General features: G+C 39.1%; 1 protein-coding gene across 15 annotated transcripts in view; it reads right to left on the reverse strand.

Moving 5' to 3' along the window:
* The window catches only part of gramd1ba (GRAM domain containing 1Ba), a 443148-nt gene that overhangs the window by 80919 nt on the left and 344507 nt on the right, over positions 1 to 17722 (reverse strand). The window contains exon 1 of one of the 15 annotated variants that reach the window (XM_063038615.1): positions 2353 to 3036. The exons of the other annotated variants lie outside the window; for them this stretch is intronic. Within the exon in view, the coding sequence (XP_062894685.1) occupies positions 2353 to 2505 (153 nt within the window). The 5' untranslated portion in view covers positions 2506 to 3036. Of the gene's footprint in view, positions 1 to 2352; positions 3037 to 17722 lie in introns of those variants that run through there. 15 annotated transcript variants of the gene reach the window in all.

Genomic DNA, 17722 nt, shown 5'->3' on the forward strand with positions numbered 1-17722 from the left:
ATTTCTGCCCTGGGTTGTCCACACAAAATGCAACACCTCACACTTGTTTGCATTAAATTCCATCTGCCATTTTTCCAGCTGTTGCAGATCCCGTTGCTAACTTTGATACCCTTCCTCACTGTCCAATATGTCAATCTTGGTGTCATCCATAAATTTAGTGATCCAATTTACCACATTATCATCCAGATCATTCATAGATGACAAACAACAATGGACCCAGCACCAATCCCTGTGGCACACCACTAGTCACAGGCCTCTAGTCAAAAAGGAAACTATCTATTACCACTTTCTGGCTTTTCCCACGAAGCCCATGTTAAATCCAATGTTGATTCACTGGCTGCTCTAAATCAGACCTAGTGTAGATTTGTAGTGGGAGAATTAGGGTGGAGCCACTGACGCATGAGGAAAAATAGGTTAGAGGAATGAGTATGGAGTAGGATCGGAGAGCAAACAATGCCCCAATGGGCTGAATGCCCCCTTCTCGGTTTTAAGAAAACAAGAGATGATACTGGTACGCAGATTATAAGTGCGTGCTTTCAATATCATTGAATTCTCTTCTCTCCACCACATAGAAAGCCTTGTGAATCAACTTCTGGCGAAATAGTGTCAGAAGATAGAAAACTGTTTTACTACTTAATGTCTGTTAATTCACATCACATGGACAACAGTAACATGAGGAGGCATTACTAAAGGGAGGTACCAAACACAGGAAGCTCTATCCTGTTTTTGTGAGATTAATTCAAATACAGTGGATTCCAGTTAATTGGGACACACTGGGACCAGTACATTTTGGCCCAATTAAACGGTTGCCCCACTTAGCTGAAGTTTCATAGAAATAGTTAAAAGAGTACAAAAAAGACAAACTACCATTTAACTGAGTACAAATTATATATTTAAATGAAATACAAAACAAATTAAAACACTACTACTGCTGCTACAGTTCTATAAAACTGTGCATTAGTTCCTTACAGTTATCGACAGAGGAATTCATCCAGTGTATGCAGTCGTGTCCTAATGATTGAATGTAAAGGAACAAAATCTGCGCAAACGCCTAATGCAGATAATGGACTGCCTTCATACAATGTTTTCAATGATTGCATTCTCCAAATCTTCAGTTTCATTGTAACATTCAAGATGATTGTTGACAGACACCTTCAAATTCTTCTCAGTTCCTAACTTGTAGAAGTAGTAAAATCGTTTCAGTTTCACTCATGGTCATTTCTGGCATCTCCAAGCCTAAATGCTTGAAACCGCAGTGAGTAAAGCATTGGTGAATTGTCTTACTTCTTATTTTCACCAACATCAGTGACAAAAATCTTTGCCTTTTGAACACAAACATGCACAACTCACGCTGATTAAAAACTGTTCGCTCTGAGCATGGTGTAGTGTCTAATGTGCACACAAGTGTACATGACTGATGTTAGAAAATATTCGGCAACAGTCTCCTGTCCCAGTTAAGCGGCATAGTGTCCCAAATAAACGAAGGGAATCCCAGCTATTTTCTTGATTAGTTTTTGTTCTTTTAATAATTACCCCAAATAAGTGACTGTCCCGATTAACCAGAATCTACTGTATAATAAAACTCCATTAATATGCTCACTGTGCGGTGTATCCTGGGCTAGCCTGAAACTCACCAGCACCCCAGTTCCTATATTCTGTGAAACTTACTAGGGTCAGTTCCTGTATGCCATTGAAACTTATCAGATTCACTGTGAGTTTATTATAATACTGCAAAATGTCTAAAAACTAATTAAAAGTACTGTAGGAATATTGCAGAATATCTCTCATCTGGTAGCACCGAAATCCTGCATTTGCTCAGTCTGCACTTGATCCGAGTTTCATTATACAATGTAAAATCCCAGTTCTTAAAATAAAGGGTAACCAGCAATTTAGCAGTGACGCAAATTATCTACTTACTTGTGGTGCAATAACAGAGTGATTGTTCCTTCCCACAGGTTTTTGGATGTTTTACATACTGTAAGACTCACCATCTTTGAAGGGAGCAAATTCTGTTACATTAAAGTAAGTTATTATAACCAAGTAAAATCCCCAGCTTAACTTAAGGTTGAAAAAGGAAGAGAGCATAGCTTCACTGTCTTATAGCAAATAGCTTAGGAAAACCACAATGTGAAGTACAATAAGCCATTTCTAAAATGCATGATGTTTTAATTCAGGGAAAAATTTAATAATAACATGATTTGGATTTGTACAATGATTAAAAGATATTAATATTTACAGCTTGTAACCAACAGTGTTTGCTTCAATGGGACAGGCTCAGCGCGTGAGGGATTTAAACATTTTTATACATCTTATAGAAACACTTTAGCAAAGATCAGTTAGCATTCAACTCACTGCTGGGATTTCTTCATCATCCATATCTGGGTCAATCCAAATATCAAGATTGTCTGGGAAATAACAATTCTTCTCCAGATACCATGCCACTGCTGCCTCATAAGGCTTATATCGGACATCCCAGCCAGGATACAGCTCACTTTGAATGTTCATAATTCACAATTAGTTAAACTCAGGCGCCTTAATCTAGTTTCCCGACTAACTGTCTTTTGCTGCTGCTACTCAATTGCAGTTTGAGTTCAGTTGCTCTCTTTGCTCTCAATTTAATTATTTTTGCTGTTTACCAGTACTGTTGGAAGACAGAATCGGCCTGATTCTCACATGCAACAAATTAAGAGTCCGACTGCCTTGATTCTATGCGTTTATACTGTCCGATAGTAACCTCAGCTCTTGCAAATCACCAACCACAGATGTTTCCTGTCAGCAAGAAGGAAGAAAAACTGTTCCAAGAACCCTCTCAATGTAACTTCACACAATTACACAATGACTGTAAAGGGTCTTTCTGCACTTTTAACTAAGTACCAAAGGATCATCAGACTGTTCTGATTCTTCACTGTGGGAGGAGTTTGATATGATTCTATAACCTGAACAAACATAGGCTTTGCACATGTGCCAACTATTGGGCGATGACTACATTAACTATTAACCTGTCAGCAAATAGTAAACTATGGGACAAATTGGTACGTAAACAGACACTCTTCTCCATCATAATAAGCTTTGTTCTGCAGTGACTCGCTATTTTAAAAACTTCTAAAAGAGAGATCTTTCCCCTCTTGGAGATGAATTATCAGATAGCTAATGTGCATGTTAATACTTTCAGAGTATACTCCTTCATAATAGCATTGCATGAGTTAATGCAAAGGCAGGAGTACCATATGAAACTAATATGAGGCGTATTGTTTATCACATGGGTGCAATGGCATCAAGGTCACGAGATGAATGAACTCCAAGTTCTATTTCTCTGCAATCCAGATAAAGTGCACATCACACAAACAGACATCAAACTGCTAGGCTCTAATAGTTTATCTTTTACGAAGTACTTAACCCTTTCATTTATGCTTCCGATAGTTTCTCTGCCTGTAATGGTGCACACAATACCCTTAATTGGAAGTGTTTACAACATTTCTATTTGGATTGCACAGACTGTGCACATTATACCATTCTACCATTTTCTGGTATTAAGCCAAAGCATTATCTCAAGTAAAATATATAATACATCTCACCATTATTTAAAAGAAAAGTTACTAATCCAATTGCAGCATAATAAAGAGACTAGCAGTATGCCAGAAATTCGAGAGTGTCAGGTGGGCAGAAGTGAGTGTAGTTACTATTACTAAGGAGGAGGAAGCTGAAAGGTATGAAAGTACCCTTGTTGCTTTGATTGGGGAGCATGCCTTATGAGAATAGGTTGAGTGAACTTGCCTTTTCTCCTTGGAGTGGCAGAGGATGAGAGGTGACCTGGTAGAGGTGTATAAGATGATGACAGGATAGTCAGAGGCTTTTTCCCAGGGCTGAAATGGCTAACATGAGAGGGCACAGTTTTAAGGTGCTTGGAAATAGGTACAGAGGAGATGTTAGGGGTAAGTTTTTTTACGCAGAGAGTGGGGAGTGCATGGAATGGGCTGCCGGCGACGGTGGTGGAGGCGGATACAATAGGGTCTTTTAAGAGGTTCCTGGATAGGTACATTTAGCTCAGAAAACTAGAGGGCTATGGGTAACCCTAGGTAATTTCTAAAGTAAGTACATGTCCGGCACAGCATTGTGAGCCGAAGGGCTTGGATTGTGCTGTAGGTTTTATATGTTTCTTAAGTAGATAAGTCACTACATCCCAAGGTTCTGAAAGAGGTAGCTGAATAGGTTGTGGCGGCACGAGAAGTGATCTTTCAAGAATCACTAGATTCTGGAATGGTTCCGGAGGACTGGAAAACTGCAAATGTCACTTCACTCTTTAAGAAGGGAGGGAGGCAGCCAAAAGGCAATTATAGGTCAGTTAACCTGACTTATGTGGTCAGGAAGATGTTAGAGTCCATTATTAGGGATGAGGTTTCAGGGTTTCCTTAAGAGAAAATCTTGCCTGACAAATCTGTTGTAATTCTTTGAGGAAATAACATGCAGGATAGACAAAGAAGAGTCATTGGATATTGTTTACTTGGATTTTCAGAAGGCCTTTGACAAGGTGCCACACATGAGGCTGCATAACAAGATAAGAGTCCATGGTATTACAGGAAAGATACATGGATTGATAGAAGATTAGCTGACTAGCAGGAGGCAGAGAGTGGGAATAAAGGGAGACTTTTCTGGTTGACTGCCAGAGACTAGTGCTGTTCCTCAGGGGTCGGTATTAGGACTGCTTCTTTTCACGTTATATGACAATGATTTGGAAGTGTATAGTCATGCACTTTGGGAGAAATTATAAACGCAGAGACTATTTGTTAAATGGGAATTATTAGCAAGTAGTCTCGATGGGCAAATGGGCTACATCTGATCTTATAGCTTATGGTCTTATCTGACTATGTAACAGTAGTCCCTTCTCATAGCCCTGAAAATACTTTCAAGTAATTATTCAGCTTCCTTCAAAGTGTTAGAATTGAATTTGCTGCCACTATTGTTTTTGGCAGTTCATTCCAGACACCATTGCTTACTACGTAAACTATGTTTTCCCCATGACCCTTTTCGTTCTTTTGTGAAAGATCTTCCTTCTATGTTTCTTTGCTTATGACCTTTCTGTCAAATGGTGCAGTTTTTCCTGTTCCACTCTGTCCACACACTGAATGATTTCAAATATATGTAATCAGATTCCTACATTCACTGCTCTTTTCCAAGCAGAATATCAGTTTTTGCAGTCTATCCAGAGAACTGGAGTTACTCATGCTTAGAAACCTTTTGATACGTCCTCTTTACTTTTTTCTTAAAGTGTGGCATCCAAAATTCCAACTCTGGCTGAACAAGTGCTTCACAAAACTCTATCAAACTTCCTTATTTCTTACTCTGCTCCTCTATTTCATATCCTAGGTGCTCTTTTACAGGGGATACCTAATAAAGTGGCCCTGAGTTTATAACCTAAGATAAATTTGTATCCTAGCTTATACTGCTGATCCTACTCTTCAAAAAAAGAATACTTCACACTTCTCAACCCACCATCCTACTTTCCCCCTCACCTGGCTTCACCTATCACCTTTCAGCTTGTACTCCATCCCCACCCCTCTCCACATTCTTGTTTCTTCCTTCTTTTCCAGTCCCGATGAAGGGTCTCAGCCTGAAATATCAACATTTTATTCCTCTCCATAGATGCTGCCTGACCTAGTAAGCTCCTCCAGCATTTTTTGTGCATTATTCTGGATTTCCAGTAACTGCAGAATCTCTTGTGTTTACACTTCTCAACATTGCATGTTATCTTGCCTCCTGATGTCACTTCCCTCATTGATCCCCTCTGCTACTTCATCAAAACTCAATGAACATTTTTAAACAGATTTTCTTTAAAATAACCATACTGACATCCTTTAATGTACCCAGTCACCCAATTATTTCTAATTCTGTTGTTGAATATTGCCTCTAGAGCTGTTACTACTGCTGTGGCTAAACTGACTGGTCTGCCGTTACTGGGTTTTGCCCCTGCCCCCCACACCACTCTGAACAAGAATTAAGGGCAGAATGGGTGTAGATTGCAACTACATTGGGTGCAAATTGAAGGGTTGTTAGTAGCAGACCTGGGTGTCTGTGATCTGAAATATGGGCTTTGAGGGAAACATTGGTCATGGAGTTGATGTTATCCATCTTCTCTGAGCTTGAAACGATCCAAAATGGAAAAGGTAAGTATGCCATTGAAGTAAACCTAACTAATGTGGGTTTCAGCTCAAGGCCAACAATTGGTCAGACAGGACCATCTTAAACTATAGCGTTGAAGTGAAAGCATTGCTGTATGGGACATTTATCATGTGCTCCTCTGATGTACAAACTAATCACATAACAGTGATTACCAAGGTGAATTTCTGGTAGACTGCAATCTAATCAGGAAACTCAATTGGGGATGAAACAGTGCTGGAACAAATGGAGCTATACCTCACAGTGGCAGAAACCTGAATTTGATCCTAAAAGTGCTCTCAGTGTGATGTTCATACTATCTCCTTCTGACTACATGACCTTCCTCCATTTGCTCCAGTTTCCTCCCACAGCCAAAGACACGTGAAGTGTTCGGTTAATTGGCCTTTCCAAATTGTCCTGAATGAGGAGGTGAGTGACAGACTGTAGGGAAGGGGGTGGAGTTGATGGAAGTATTGGAAGAACAGATTAAGGTAATGGAAAATCAGTGGAGGAATGGGAATTGAGAATGTTCTAAGTTTCCACAAAGATTCAGTGGGCCAAAAGACTTGTGTTGTAAGGAAATTTAGAAATTATCACATGTACAGGAACAGCATGACATAACTGAATTTATTGGCAAATTTGTTTCATATTGACAAGGAAACTGTGTGCAGAATGGAAAATCTGTAGTAAGAGAGTAAAGTACATTTACAGAGATCAATGGAGTTACTTGATTATTAACCTTGGAGGAGCATCACAACTCTACTCATGATTTGTAACATACATGTCTACTGAGTCTCTGATTTACAAATGCATTTGAAATTCCATTCCTCTCATAAGAAAATAAACTATGAAGCTCTTCAAAGCTGGTATGTTGTTTTTGTATCATTTCATATCATATATTAATCATATTTTGAAGGTCTTTCTAACAATGAACTCATATATTTTATTCAAGACGAGAAATAGAAACAGTAATATTGTTACAAATAGTAAAGCCTGTGGAAGTCTTCCAATTCACTGCCAGCAGCTTGAGAATTCCTATGATACAATGCACATGAAAGGACCTCTGAAACTAGAGTCACATAAAAATAGCAGTAAACACTTTGACTGCAAAACCCTGGCTATTGGTAGAGTGATAGTAACGCTCTAACCAAGTGTGTTATTTGGTCACAAACAAGAGAAAATCTGCAAATACTGGAAATCCAAGCAACACACACAAAATGCTGGTGGACTCAGCAGGCCAGACAGCATCTATGGAAAAGAGTTCCATGTCCTGATGGAAGGTCTCAGCCTGAAACAGCAACTGTTTACTCAGGTTGGAGGAACAACGCCTTATATTCCGTCTGGGTAGCCTCCAATCTGATGGCATGAATATTGACTTCTCAAACTTCCATTAACGCCCCACCTCCCCCTCGTACCCCATCCGTTATTTATTTATATACACACATTCTTTCTCTCTCTCTCCTTTTTCTCCCTCTGTCCCTCTCACTATACCCCTTGCCCATCCTCTGGGTTTTTCCCCCCTCCCCCTTTTCTTTCTCCCTGGGCCTCCTATCCTATGATCCTCTAATACCCCTTTTGCCAATCACCTGTCCAGCTCTTGGCTCCGTCCCTCCCCCTCCAGCCTTCTCCTATCATTTTGGATCTCCCCCTCCCCCTCCCACTTTCAAATCTCTTACTAGCTCTTCTTTCAGTTAGTCCTGACGAAGGGTCTCGGCCCGAAATGTCGACTGTACCTCTTCCTAGAGATGCTGCCTGGCCTGCTGCGTTCACCAGCAACTTTGATGTGTGTTGCTTGAATTTCCAGCAGCTGCAGAATTCCTCGTGTTTGAACTGTTTACTCTGCCTGGCCTGCTGAGTTCCTCCAGCATTTGTATCTGTCACTTGTGCTACTTGGTCTCCTGTAACATTCTACTTAATAAACACCTGCGGACATTTGCTTTAAGCAGCAATTAGTCTGTTCATTTTCTCTACCAGGCTTTGGTTTCATGTAGTACTGAACATAAGTTAAACCACTTGGTCAACTTTTAGATTCAGAATGCTATGTGAAACCAAAAAGTCACTGCCCATCCCTGAGAATTAATAACATAATTATGTTTTTGTTAACTCCATTATTGTGCAAGATGCACATTTAAAAGGGAGGAAAGACCCTAAGTCTGTGAAAACTTGCTCTTTCTATGTACCATGCACAATCTATAAATTAATTTCTTCCACTTCAATCTATTCTCCCAATTTCTAATGATTATCATCACTGCTGCTCAGTTCTGGGCCTGTGGAGAAAATTGTCCAAACTCAAAGTCCAAACTTTGATATTCTGCACAGGATTTGATCTCTACAATCCATTTCTAAGCTGATAATTCTCAATACTATTGCCAAATATCTAATTAACATGGTATCTACTTTTCTCTGATTCATGAATCCAATAGCCTAGCAGAAGAGCAATATATAAGGTAGGTGAGTTGACGAATCAACTCAAAACATTCTAAAACCAATTTCACTATTCCAGTGTAAATATTATGAAAAAGTTTTAAACGCAGAAACACTAATTTGTGTAATATATTGTTAAAGACCAGTCAATGCCTTGTATAAATCAAATGCTTTCTTTTTCACAGGATATAAAACTTTCTGTTATATACCATAAATTTCTTCTACTGAAAAATAGCACCTGTGTCTTATATTTGCTCTCAGCCATTATATTCAATTCACTTTGAAAAAGAATCTAATACTATAAATTGAACTGTTGTTCCTACCTGGAGAAATTATAATTCAAAATCATGGTTTTCTTTATTTTAAAGGAAATATTTTCATTCCCCTTTTATTTAAATGCTTTGCTTTATTGGACCATCTCAAGTACCATTGTAACATGCTGCAGGGTTTCACTGCTGTGTAACATGTTGTAAGGTTTCACCGATAATGTAATGGTTTCTCTGTAGCAGCAATGTTTGGGTTATGACTAGAGATAACAGGGTTAGGAATGCTGTTGTTCTTTCTTGTGAGCTGGAAGAGAATTTTTTCACGGTCTTTTGGCCGGGGAGAGATGAGGAGAGAAGACACGAATGGAGAGAGTTGGTAGACCGCCGGACGGGGTGGACTTGGAGTGAGGGTCTGAAGGGCAGCGACGATCGGAGGAGGTCGATGGTGGACAAATCGCCATATTTGTGAGCTCCAACAATGCGCAACAGACTGTTTAATAAGATTGGGCCCTTTTTTTTCTTTTTTCGTTTCTTTACTAACCATATAGTCAAAGTAAGAATTATAAAGCTTAATCGTTTAATCACATATTGCGTATTGTTTGTTATTCCAGGGTACTGATTTGTAACAGGGGACACATCACACAGCATCCACCTAAACGAGATTTCTTAAGTTTGGCCGGGCTGGGGACTATCACCCCCTATATTAAGCCGCTAGCCGAAGCGAGAGTTACAATTGTGGGGGCTCGACCAGGACTGATTCCATTGGATGCTGTGTGATTACCCTGAGCAACGAACCAGTGGGGCAGATAATCGTACTCTGGATGAATTGTTAATTCCACTCTTAAGTACTGCTGAAGTTGCGTTTGTGGGCGGAGGTTTGATAAAATGGCTGGCGCATCCCTCGTTGTATTGCAGACCAGCACTGAGGTAGCGGTAGCTGGGGGGCAGAGATTTCAGACAGAGTTCTCTCATTTCTGAGGAATGAGGGGAAAGAGTGGTCGGATTTGGAATGTCTAATTAGTCCACGTCCCCCGGTGAAGAGTGAGAATTCTGAGTTAGTATCCGCCCTTACTTCTCTGGAAAATAAATGGAAAAATCACATTCAAAGTCCCAGCTATGGCTGGCTCCGCCTATTCTCTGGAATAACGCCCACCCCTAAAGGGGAGGAGGAGTATGAGACTTGGGCGGAGAGGACCTCACAGTTGTTAGATGAGTGGCAGTGCTCTGATGATGAAAAACGACAGAGCTTGGATGGGTGGGCTGCTGACATTGTGAGAGCTGTCAGGTTGAAATCTCCCGTAGCGACAGCTGTCAATTGTCTGCAAGCACTGGACAATGCTTTTGGTCCGACTGGAAGCTCAATGGAGCTCATGGTGGGGTTTCAGAACATGCATCAGGAGAAGGAGGAGAAGCTTTCTGCCTATATTTTTCAGCTAGAGAGACAGCTAAATTGCTTGCAGCGCAGAGGGGTCATTCAGGCAGCTGAGGTGGATCAGTTAAGAATGGATCCGATAGCCAGGGCGCCCAGTCCCATGACCTGATTGCTTGAGGTCTCCGATAGCCTTGTAAGACGCGCACCCCCCCCCCCATCTTTTGTTGAGCTGATCAGAGAGGTACGGGAAGAGGAGAACGTGGTGGAGACGTGGGAGGACTCCGTCAGCAGGGTACAGTCCTCGGTAGTAGTGCCCCTGCGGTGAAGTGACCACAGACAGCCTACCCCGGGGAGTGGTAGAGGAGATTGTGGCAGGGTTTGGCTGGGTCGAGGGCTATCACTCCCTATATTACGCCGCTAGCCAAAGCGAGAGTTACACCATAATATCTGCTCTTTCATTTTGAAAAAACAGCAACACTGAACAATCAATGTGTATCTACATAATAGTTAATATTTTAAGATGAATCTATTGGATAATGCAGCATAAGTTCCAATGCTAGGGTGTTCCAGTACTAGGGTGTTTACCATTGCTGGTGACTCATACCATTTTTGGCTCTAAACCATGAGACCAAAGATGGAAATACTTAATCTTCTCTGGCACTTAGTATACAAGATTAATAAACAGTTTATTACAACTCCACATGGCTGACTAACAAATTCAAATTTGAGGTACAGCTTGATCAGCGAGAGATAGCAATTTCTGAGCAACATATTAAAATTTCCTTTAAACTGCCGTTGCACCTGAAATTGTTAATCTGTTTGAAATTTTATTAGTGCACATGGCTGTTAGTGATTTATTGAATACCCTGAGTATCCTCACTGCAAGAATGAATTTGACCTCTTAGTCACATAACTGGAATAAGTGATACATCTTCATTGGTTAGTATCAAAAAAAACTTTCTAACCATTTACAGCAACTTCTTGTGCTCAACAAAAACCTATAGTGCACATAAAGACCGACCTTCTCATACAATTAAACAGATATCAGCATTGTGGAACTTTCAGCATTGTCCTTTACCTAAAACCATTTACCCAAAGCAGTTTCTGTAAAACTGACCACACCCTTAAATTACAATGTGAAAGTTTCCATCGATTGGGTCCATTCAAAAATGTGTCTCAGATTCTACTCAGAGGCTAAATTGCACATGTACCATTGATCAAATTAAATCCAACGTTAATTACTTGTCCTACAAATGAAGCCTGGCCCAGGCTGTTACATCTCCTGCACATTTAGTTCAAAATGAATTATTTAACTTACCTTTTGTATATTTAACACCCAAGACCAACAGTCAACAAATGTGTCTTGCTGTGTTCAAGTGATTGCTTAACTAAGGGTTAATTGAAAGTCTCTTGCTTTGTGATTAACTGTCTCCCACTGAAAGGAAATGCATTTCCTTTGTCTATTGTAGGAACCCATCCAACACTGCCTATTCTGATTCAAGGGAAATTTCATACTTGGTCTTGTACTAATACGTACATGTGAAATCTGCACTCAAAGCAAGTCTGGCAAAATCTTCAATTTATTCTGTGTGCATTTTAGCAACTCCAGCCTAGAGGTAGGCCCACATTTGTATACCCTTTACTATTTTCTCTTGTCTCCTTCAAGACCCATGGCCGAGACAGATAATGGTATATCACAGCAAGAAATATGAAATGGAAAAATGAATGGAATTTTAGTTTGAAATTTAAGCCAACTTAGACCTAATAATTGAGAAATAAATTATGATAAAGTCAATAAAACACACAAAAGTAACAATTTTATTTCCTTATTTTCTGCTTTTATCCTCATGTAATTTCAACTTTAAAAAAAAGATTTCTCCAGAATTTTCTAACATCAGATCTGTAAGCGGGACAGGGCCAAGCTCATGATAAAATGGCGGAGCAGACTCGATGGGCCAAATGGCCGACTTCTGCTCCTTTGTCTTATGGTCTAAGAGGAAGACAAAGGATTTTAAAAAACTGGTGAATCTAAACATAATACTTGTGTCTCCATACCCAAGCAAGAGTATTCTGACTTTGGAATAGTTGAAGCATTGATCTACTGGATTTATTCCAGAATGAGGGGCTTGTCATGTGAGGAAATATTGGGTAAGATCTGGAAAATCTACAATTGAAACACTGTCATAGGATAAGAAGTTGGTTTTTTCAGAAGAAGGTGGTTGTAAATCTTCAGAATTCTCCACCCCAGAGGGCTGTGGATACTCAGGATATTCAAGATTGAATAATATATTTTCAGATATTCTGAGAATCAAAAATAGACCAGGTACAGGATCAGCCATGATCATTTTGAACATTAATACAGGTTTAAAAAGCTGTGGGATCCACCTCCTATTTCTTATGTTGAAGAAAGGAAGGGAGGGCAAATAGTACATGAAATCCTGAAGAACCAGCTGATAGTGAAAGATAAAAAGATAAGAGAACCTGCATCACCTGTGGTTGTGGACCAAGATTATTGGTTTCAGCTAATGTGTGAGGGAGATTGGGTAAATCATCATCAGCAGCAAAAATATCACTGTGAACAAATGCCTTTACATAACAATTTTACATACAGTTTTGAAGCCACCTGTAGTCTATACACTGAGTACCAAAACAAAGTAAAATTTAAAAGTTCTTCACAAGAAACAAAGACAATTCTCAAATATATTCCATTAGTATTGCATTATTGAATACATAAGAGATTCGCACATAGGTGTACACCTGTCACGAACTTAAAATCATTAAAATATACAGTATATAAAAATGCACAATCTCTTACTAGTAGGATATAGTGACCAAGAACTCTATTAATGAAATAAGAAATAGAGCTCTGTAATAAGAAATAATGTTAACCTTGTTACCTGCATGATGGCTGAAACTGATTTTGATGAAAATAAAATTGTAATATTCCACATATCAATGACATTTCAGATCTATTTTCAGCTATTGTCAAACCTTTCATTCTGTCACAAACTTAACATATGGTAAAATATAAATAGCAGGTGCTGATTAATTTGAAGCAATATCAAGAAGTACATCTCTTATCAAAGATCAGTTAAGTTTCACATGAAGTTATCTGAATCAAAACTAATTCTTCTTTCCTAAAGCATAAGATACTACCAAAACATTCAAAAGAAATATTAATCTAATAAAATCACAAAAAAGTCACAAGATGTTTGCTACCAAATTCTTAAAGAAATTGCAACACTCAGATTTACAATGTTACCGATGTGAAAATGATCTGAAAATAAATAAAAATAAAAATGGTGCTTACTCTCATGATGTGCTGACGTTCATGCTAACGGAAACATGGAAAGTTATAGAGAAAAAAAGGATATATAAGATTGGGTTTTACGATACAGACAATGGCTCAGGTATAAAAATAACTACAAAAAAATGAAACTGCATAACAAAAGCCAATCAGAGATTGAAACACAAGGAATGTGTAACACTAGCAGTAACATAAATTGCTACTAGAGGGGGTGTACAGATGGAAAGATCTTCTTCTTCAACACTGAGAAATAATGCATTTTCAACAAAATTCCAACTTCACAGGGATATTAGAAAATCTATTCTATGTACTGAAAGCATAAATCTGATCTTTTTAAACAAAGGAAATGTTTCAATTCTTTAAAATCAGAGCACACATCGAAGCATAATCTTCAACAGATTAGCTTCAGAAGCTGACATAATTGGTAACCATTTCCTTTCTGAAGCATAGATTATGAGCGGATAGTGAGGTCAGCTGAGAAGTTCATCGTGGTCTCTCTTCCCGCCATTACAGACATTTACACTACACGCCGCACCAGTAAAGCCAACAGCATTGTGAAAGACCCCACGCACCCCTCATACAAACTCTTCTCCCTCCTGCCATCTGGCAAAAGGTACCAAAGCATTCGGACTCTCACAACCAGACTGTGCAACAGTTTCTTCCCCCAAGTCATCAGACTCCTTAATACGATGACTCCTTAATACCCAGAGACTAGACTGACATCTACATCATTTATTACTATATTGTAATTTGTCCTCTATTGTGCCTATTGTCTTATTATTTATTGTACTGCCCTGCACTGTTTTGTGCGCTTTATGTAGTCCTGTGTAGATCTGTAGTCTAGTGTAGTTTTTGTGTTGTCTTACGTAGTCTAGTGTAGCCTTGTGCTGTCTCACTTAGTCTAGTATAGTTTGGTATTGGTTCATGTAGCACCATGGTCCTGGAGGAACATTGTTTTGTTTTTACTGTGTACTGTACCAGCAGTTTATGGTCAAAATGACAATAAAAAGTGACTTGACTTGACTTGACTTGAGATAACGTATCCTCTAATGAAGTATCAAGGAAGTTGATGGATGGGAGCTATTAATGGATTATAAAGTCAATGATCCATACTATAAATGGATTGATATAGTTAGTTGTTGGGAATCACTTACTGAGAACATATGAGAACCATGAAGAGTTTGGATACCACAAATAGAAGGGAATTAATAAGTTAGGGGCTGTGATTGGACGAGCAAAGTCAATGAACTGGAGTTGCATGTAGACTGGGAAAGAAAATGGACAAGAACTATCAAAGAATTGGAAAAGTTAATTGATAGGATGCATTACTAGACTGTGAAAGTGAAAAGTTTTGATCCATTAATGCATTAAGAAAGTTAATAAACAGGAAGTATGAGAAATCTGCTTGGATAGGAATACACAGCTATCACAGCTCGTGTAGTCATGGAATTAATCAACTAATGAATCCATCCGTTAATACATGCCATTTTACCAAAGGTATGAAAAATGAAAATAAATAGTCTAAATTTATTTACCATTTCCGTTATAATATCAAGACAGTATAACTATTAAACTTAAGCTATTCATATTTTGAATCAGCAGGTACTTATTTACGTTTGTACATCTGATAATGCACTTCCAGAGTTCATTTTCTAAAACACCTCAGATGTTGATATTTTCAAGACCAAGATTCATAGCTTTTGATCAGGTAGAGCCACCAAGGAATATGCATCAAAGATTTGTCTATTTGGAAGGTTATGTTCAGATCTATGTTGAAAATCAAAATCTGACCAATGAACCAAGTCTTAACCAGGAGATCGTAATCCAAATTCCTGTTAGCTAAAGGGATTTACCCTATCTGAGAATCCAATGTGACCATAGTCCTTCTCTATCTTTTTCATTATTTCTGATTTGCACCTTCACTGTTGAGATCTTCTGCTCCACCACACTGGACACTGGCCCACCCTGTTCCCCAATTATCCGCCTGACCCCAGGGCCCCATCGCCAATCAGGTCTGATTGCTTACGTATGTTCCATTGCAACAACTATCTGATCTACTCCCAGCACCTTAATTACCTTACTCTCACCTCAATTCTTTAACTGTCCCTACCATTAATTACTAACACCCCCAACCCCACTCACCTCTCTAACCTACCTGCTCTGCTCCAACTTGCACAATTCTTGTGTAGATCTAAGGTGAAGATGTCTTGCTGGTCCTGAGCATTAAAATGTGAAAGCTCCTTCAGCAAACTAACCAGGGAGTTGCTGCAATCAAAGACTTAAGGGACTCTTGAGGGACTTAATAACCTATTCCTGCTCCGTTTACAACAGGTTCAAAGGCAGAATCTCCAACATGTAAACTTTGGTGCCATCTAGAGACTATGGCAATAGCATCTGAACAGCCACACAAAAAGGCCCAATTCTTTCATTTCCATGCATATTGCCTTGCAGTTTTACATCTATTGAAGATAATAAGGAAAAAATTACTGACTGACAAAAGAAGCAGAAAACTCCAATTTATAGACTTTCTATCTCATTCCAGGATTCATCCAGAGCAGTATTAGGCAGAATCCATTAAATTATGGACAACGAAAAATCAGGCAGCCAATTACCTGATAATTTGATAAGCAAAATGATATTTATTACTGAGGACTATGGCACTATTATTATTTGCTAGCTTGTCCATGTTGAATTGTATCAAAAGGCCACATTACTAAATGCATCTAAACCAGAACAACAGTGCCAACAATTATTAAGCATACAACAATTCACTGGGTCTTGAGTTTAATTCTGAAATGCTGTCCCCAAGGGTCCATGATTGCAGCTGCAACTTCTGAATGTTTCAGGCTTAAAGTCACTACATACTTCACAATGCTACTGAAAGAAAATGTTTTTGTACAATGAGATTATCCTCATTAAGCACATTAATTTGTAACTAGTTGAGCAAAATGTAAACTGCTAGGAAGATGTTAACAGTGCACTACCAGAAGGTTGAACTACATTCTCATCTGATTCCTAATTGTATGTAAAGCGATAGAACACACATTGATTTAACAAACTGCTTTAAAATTAATGCAATGTAATTGTTTAACCTATACTAATCAGCATCACCACTCTTCAGTGCATCACTAATCAACTCATCTGAGTTCGCTGCACAAACTCATTTATAAAGTATTAAAATTTAAATTAAGCCTGCAATATGAAATACAAAAACTCATCTTTTGTCTGTACACTTCTGTAATCATAAACCATGATAGATATGGATATACTGTATATAGAGGGGAGAAGTATAGGTATGGTAGAATATACCATGGCTTAAGCCATGATAAATTCTGTCATAGAGAAGGCATGAGAATGGGGTTGCGGGGGTTAATAAATCAGCTATGAATGAATGGCGGAGAAGACTCAATGGGCCGAATGGCAGAATTCTGCTTCCATTTCTTATGGTCTTATAGACGTGGCTCTGAACAGTATATTTATTTCTCAAAAGTACCCATTTAACTGCACTTAACTAGCTTGTCACTACAAATGATAGCTAGGTGAACAATGAACATGAAATTATGGACTGATTCACCTGATCCTCTGACCTGCAGTTACTGCCATAACTGACAGCATTTACTTTCCCTTGAATACGGAAGGTGGACAGATTGGTGGAGTTACTTGCTATTCATTGTGCTGGTGGCCTTCCCATCTTCGCTCACCAGATCCTCACAACTGCATCCAGCCTCTGCTTTGGGGTAGGGGAGAAGGATAGGGAAAATCTCCTCATGTATAATGCAATCTCAACTAAACTTTTTTGACAGGCACAACCAGTGTGAGAGGGACCCTGGAAAGGAACGGTGTCTTTGGGTCAGTCTGGGAATCAGCTGAAGGATGTATAAGATGGGTAGTTAGCGGAATGGTTGTTGGGAGTTAGCGGGACGGTTGGAGCGGGTGTTGGAGGTGTGTGGCATTGGTGACTTTGTGATTGTAAATCATACATCAAGGTCTGATACATTAATTTACCTTATACTAGACCTAATGACAATAGCTGGGCAGATGACTGAGGCTTGGAGTTAAGACATCTTTTAGGTGTACAAGACCCTGAGAATGAATAGGTTTATGCTAGTGAGCTGTGAAGGGGAATAGAGAAGCAGCTGCAAGATTTTGTTTTGCAAGAGTCTGGTTACTTATTCAGCAATGGCGGGGGGGGGGGGCACA

This window comes from Mobula hypostoma, chromosome X2 (assembly GCF_963921235.1).
Source record: "Mobula hypostoma chromosome X2, sMobHyp1.1, whole genome shotgun sequence".
NCBI classification, from domain to species: domain Eukaryota; kingdom Metazoa; phylum Chordata; class Chondrichthyes; order Myliobatiformes; family Myliobatidae; genus Mobula; species Mobula hypostoma.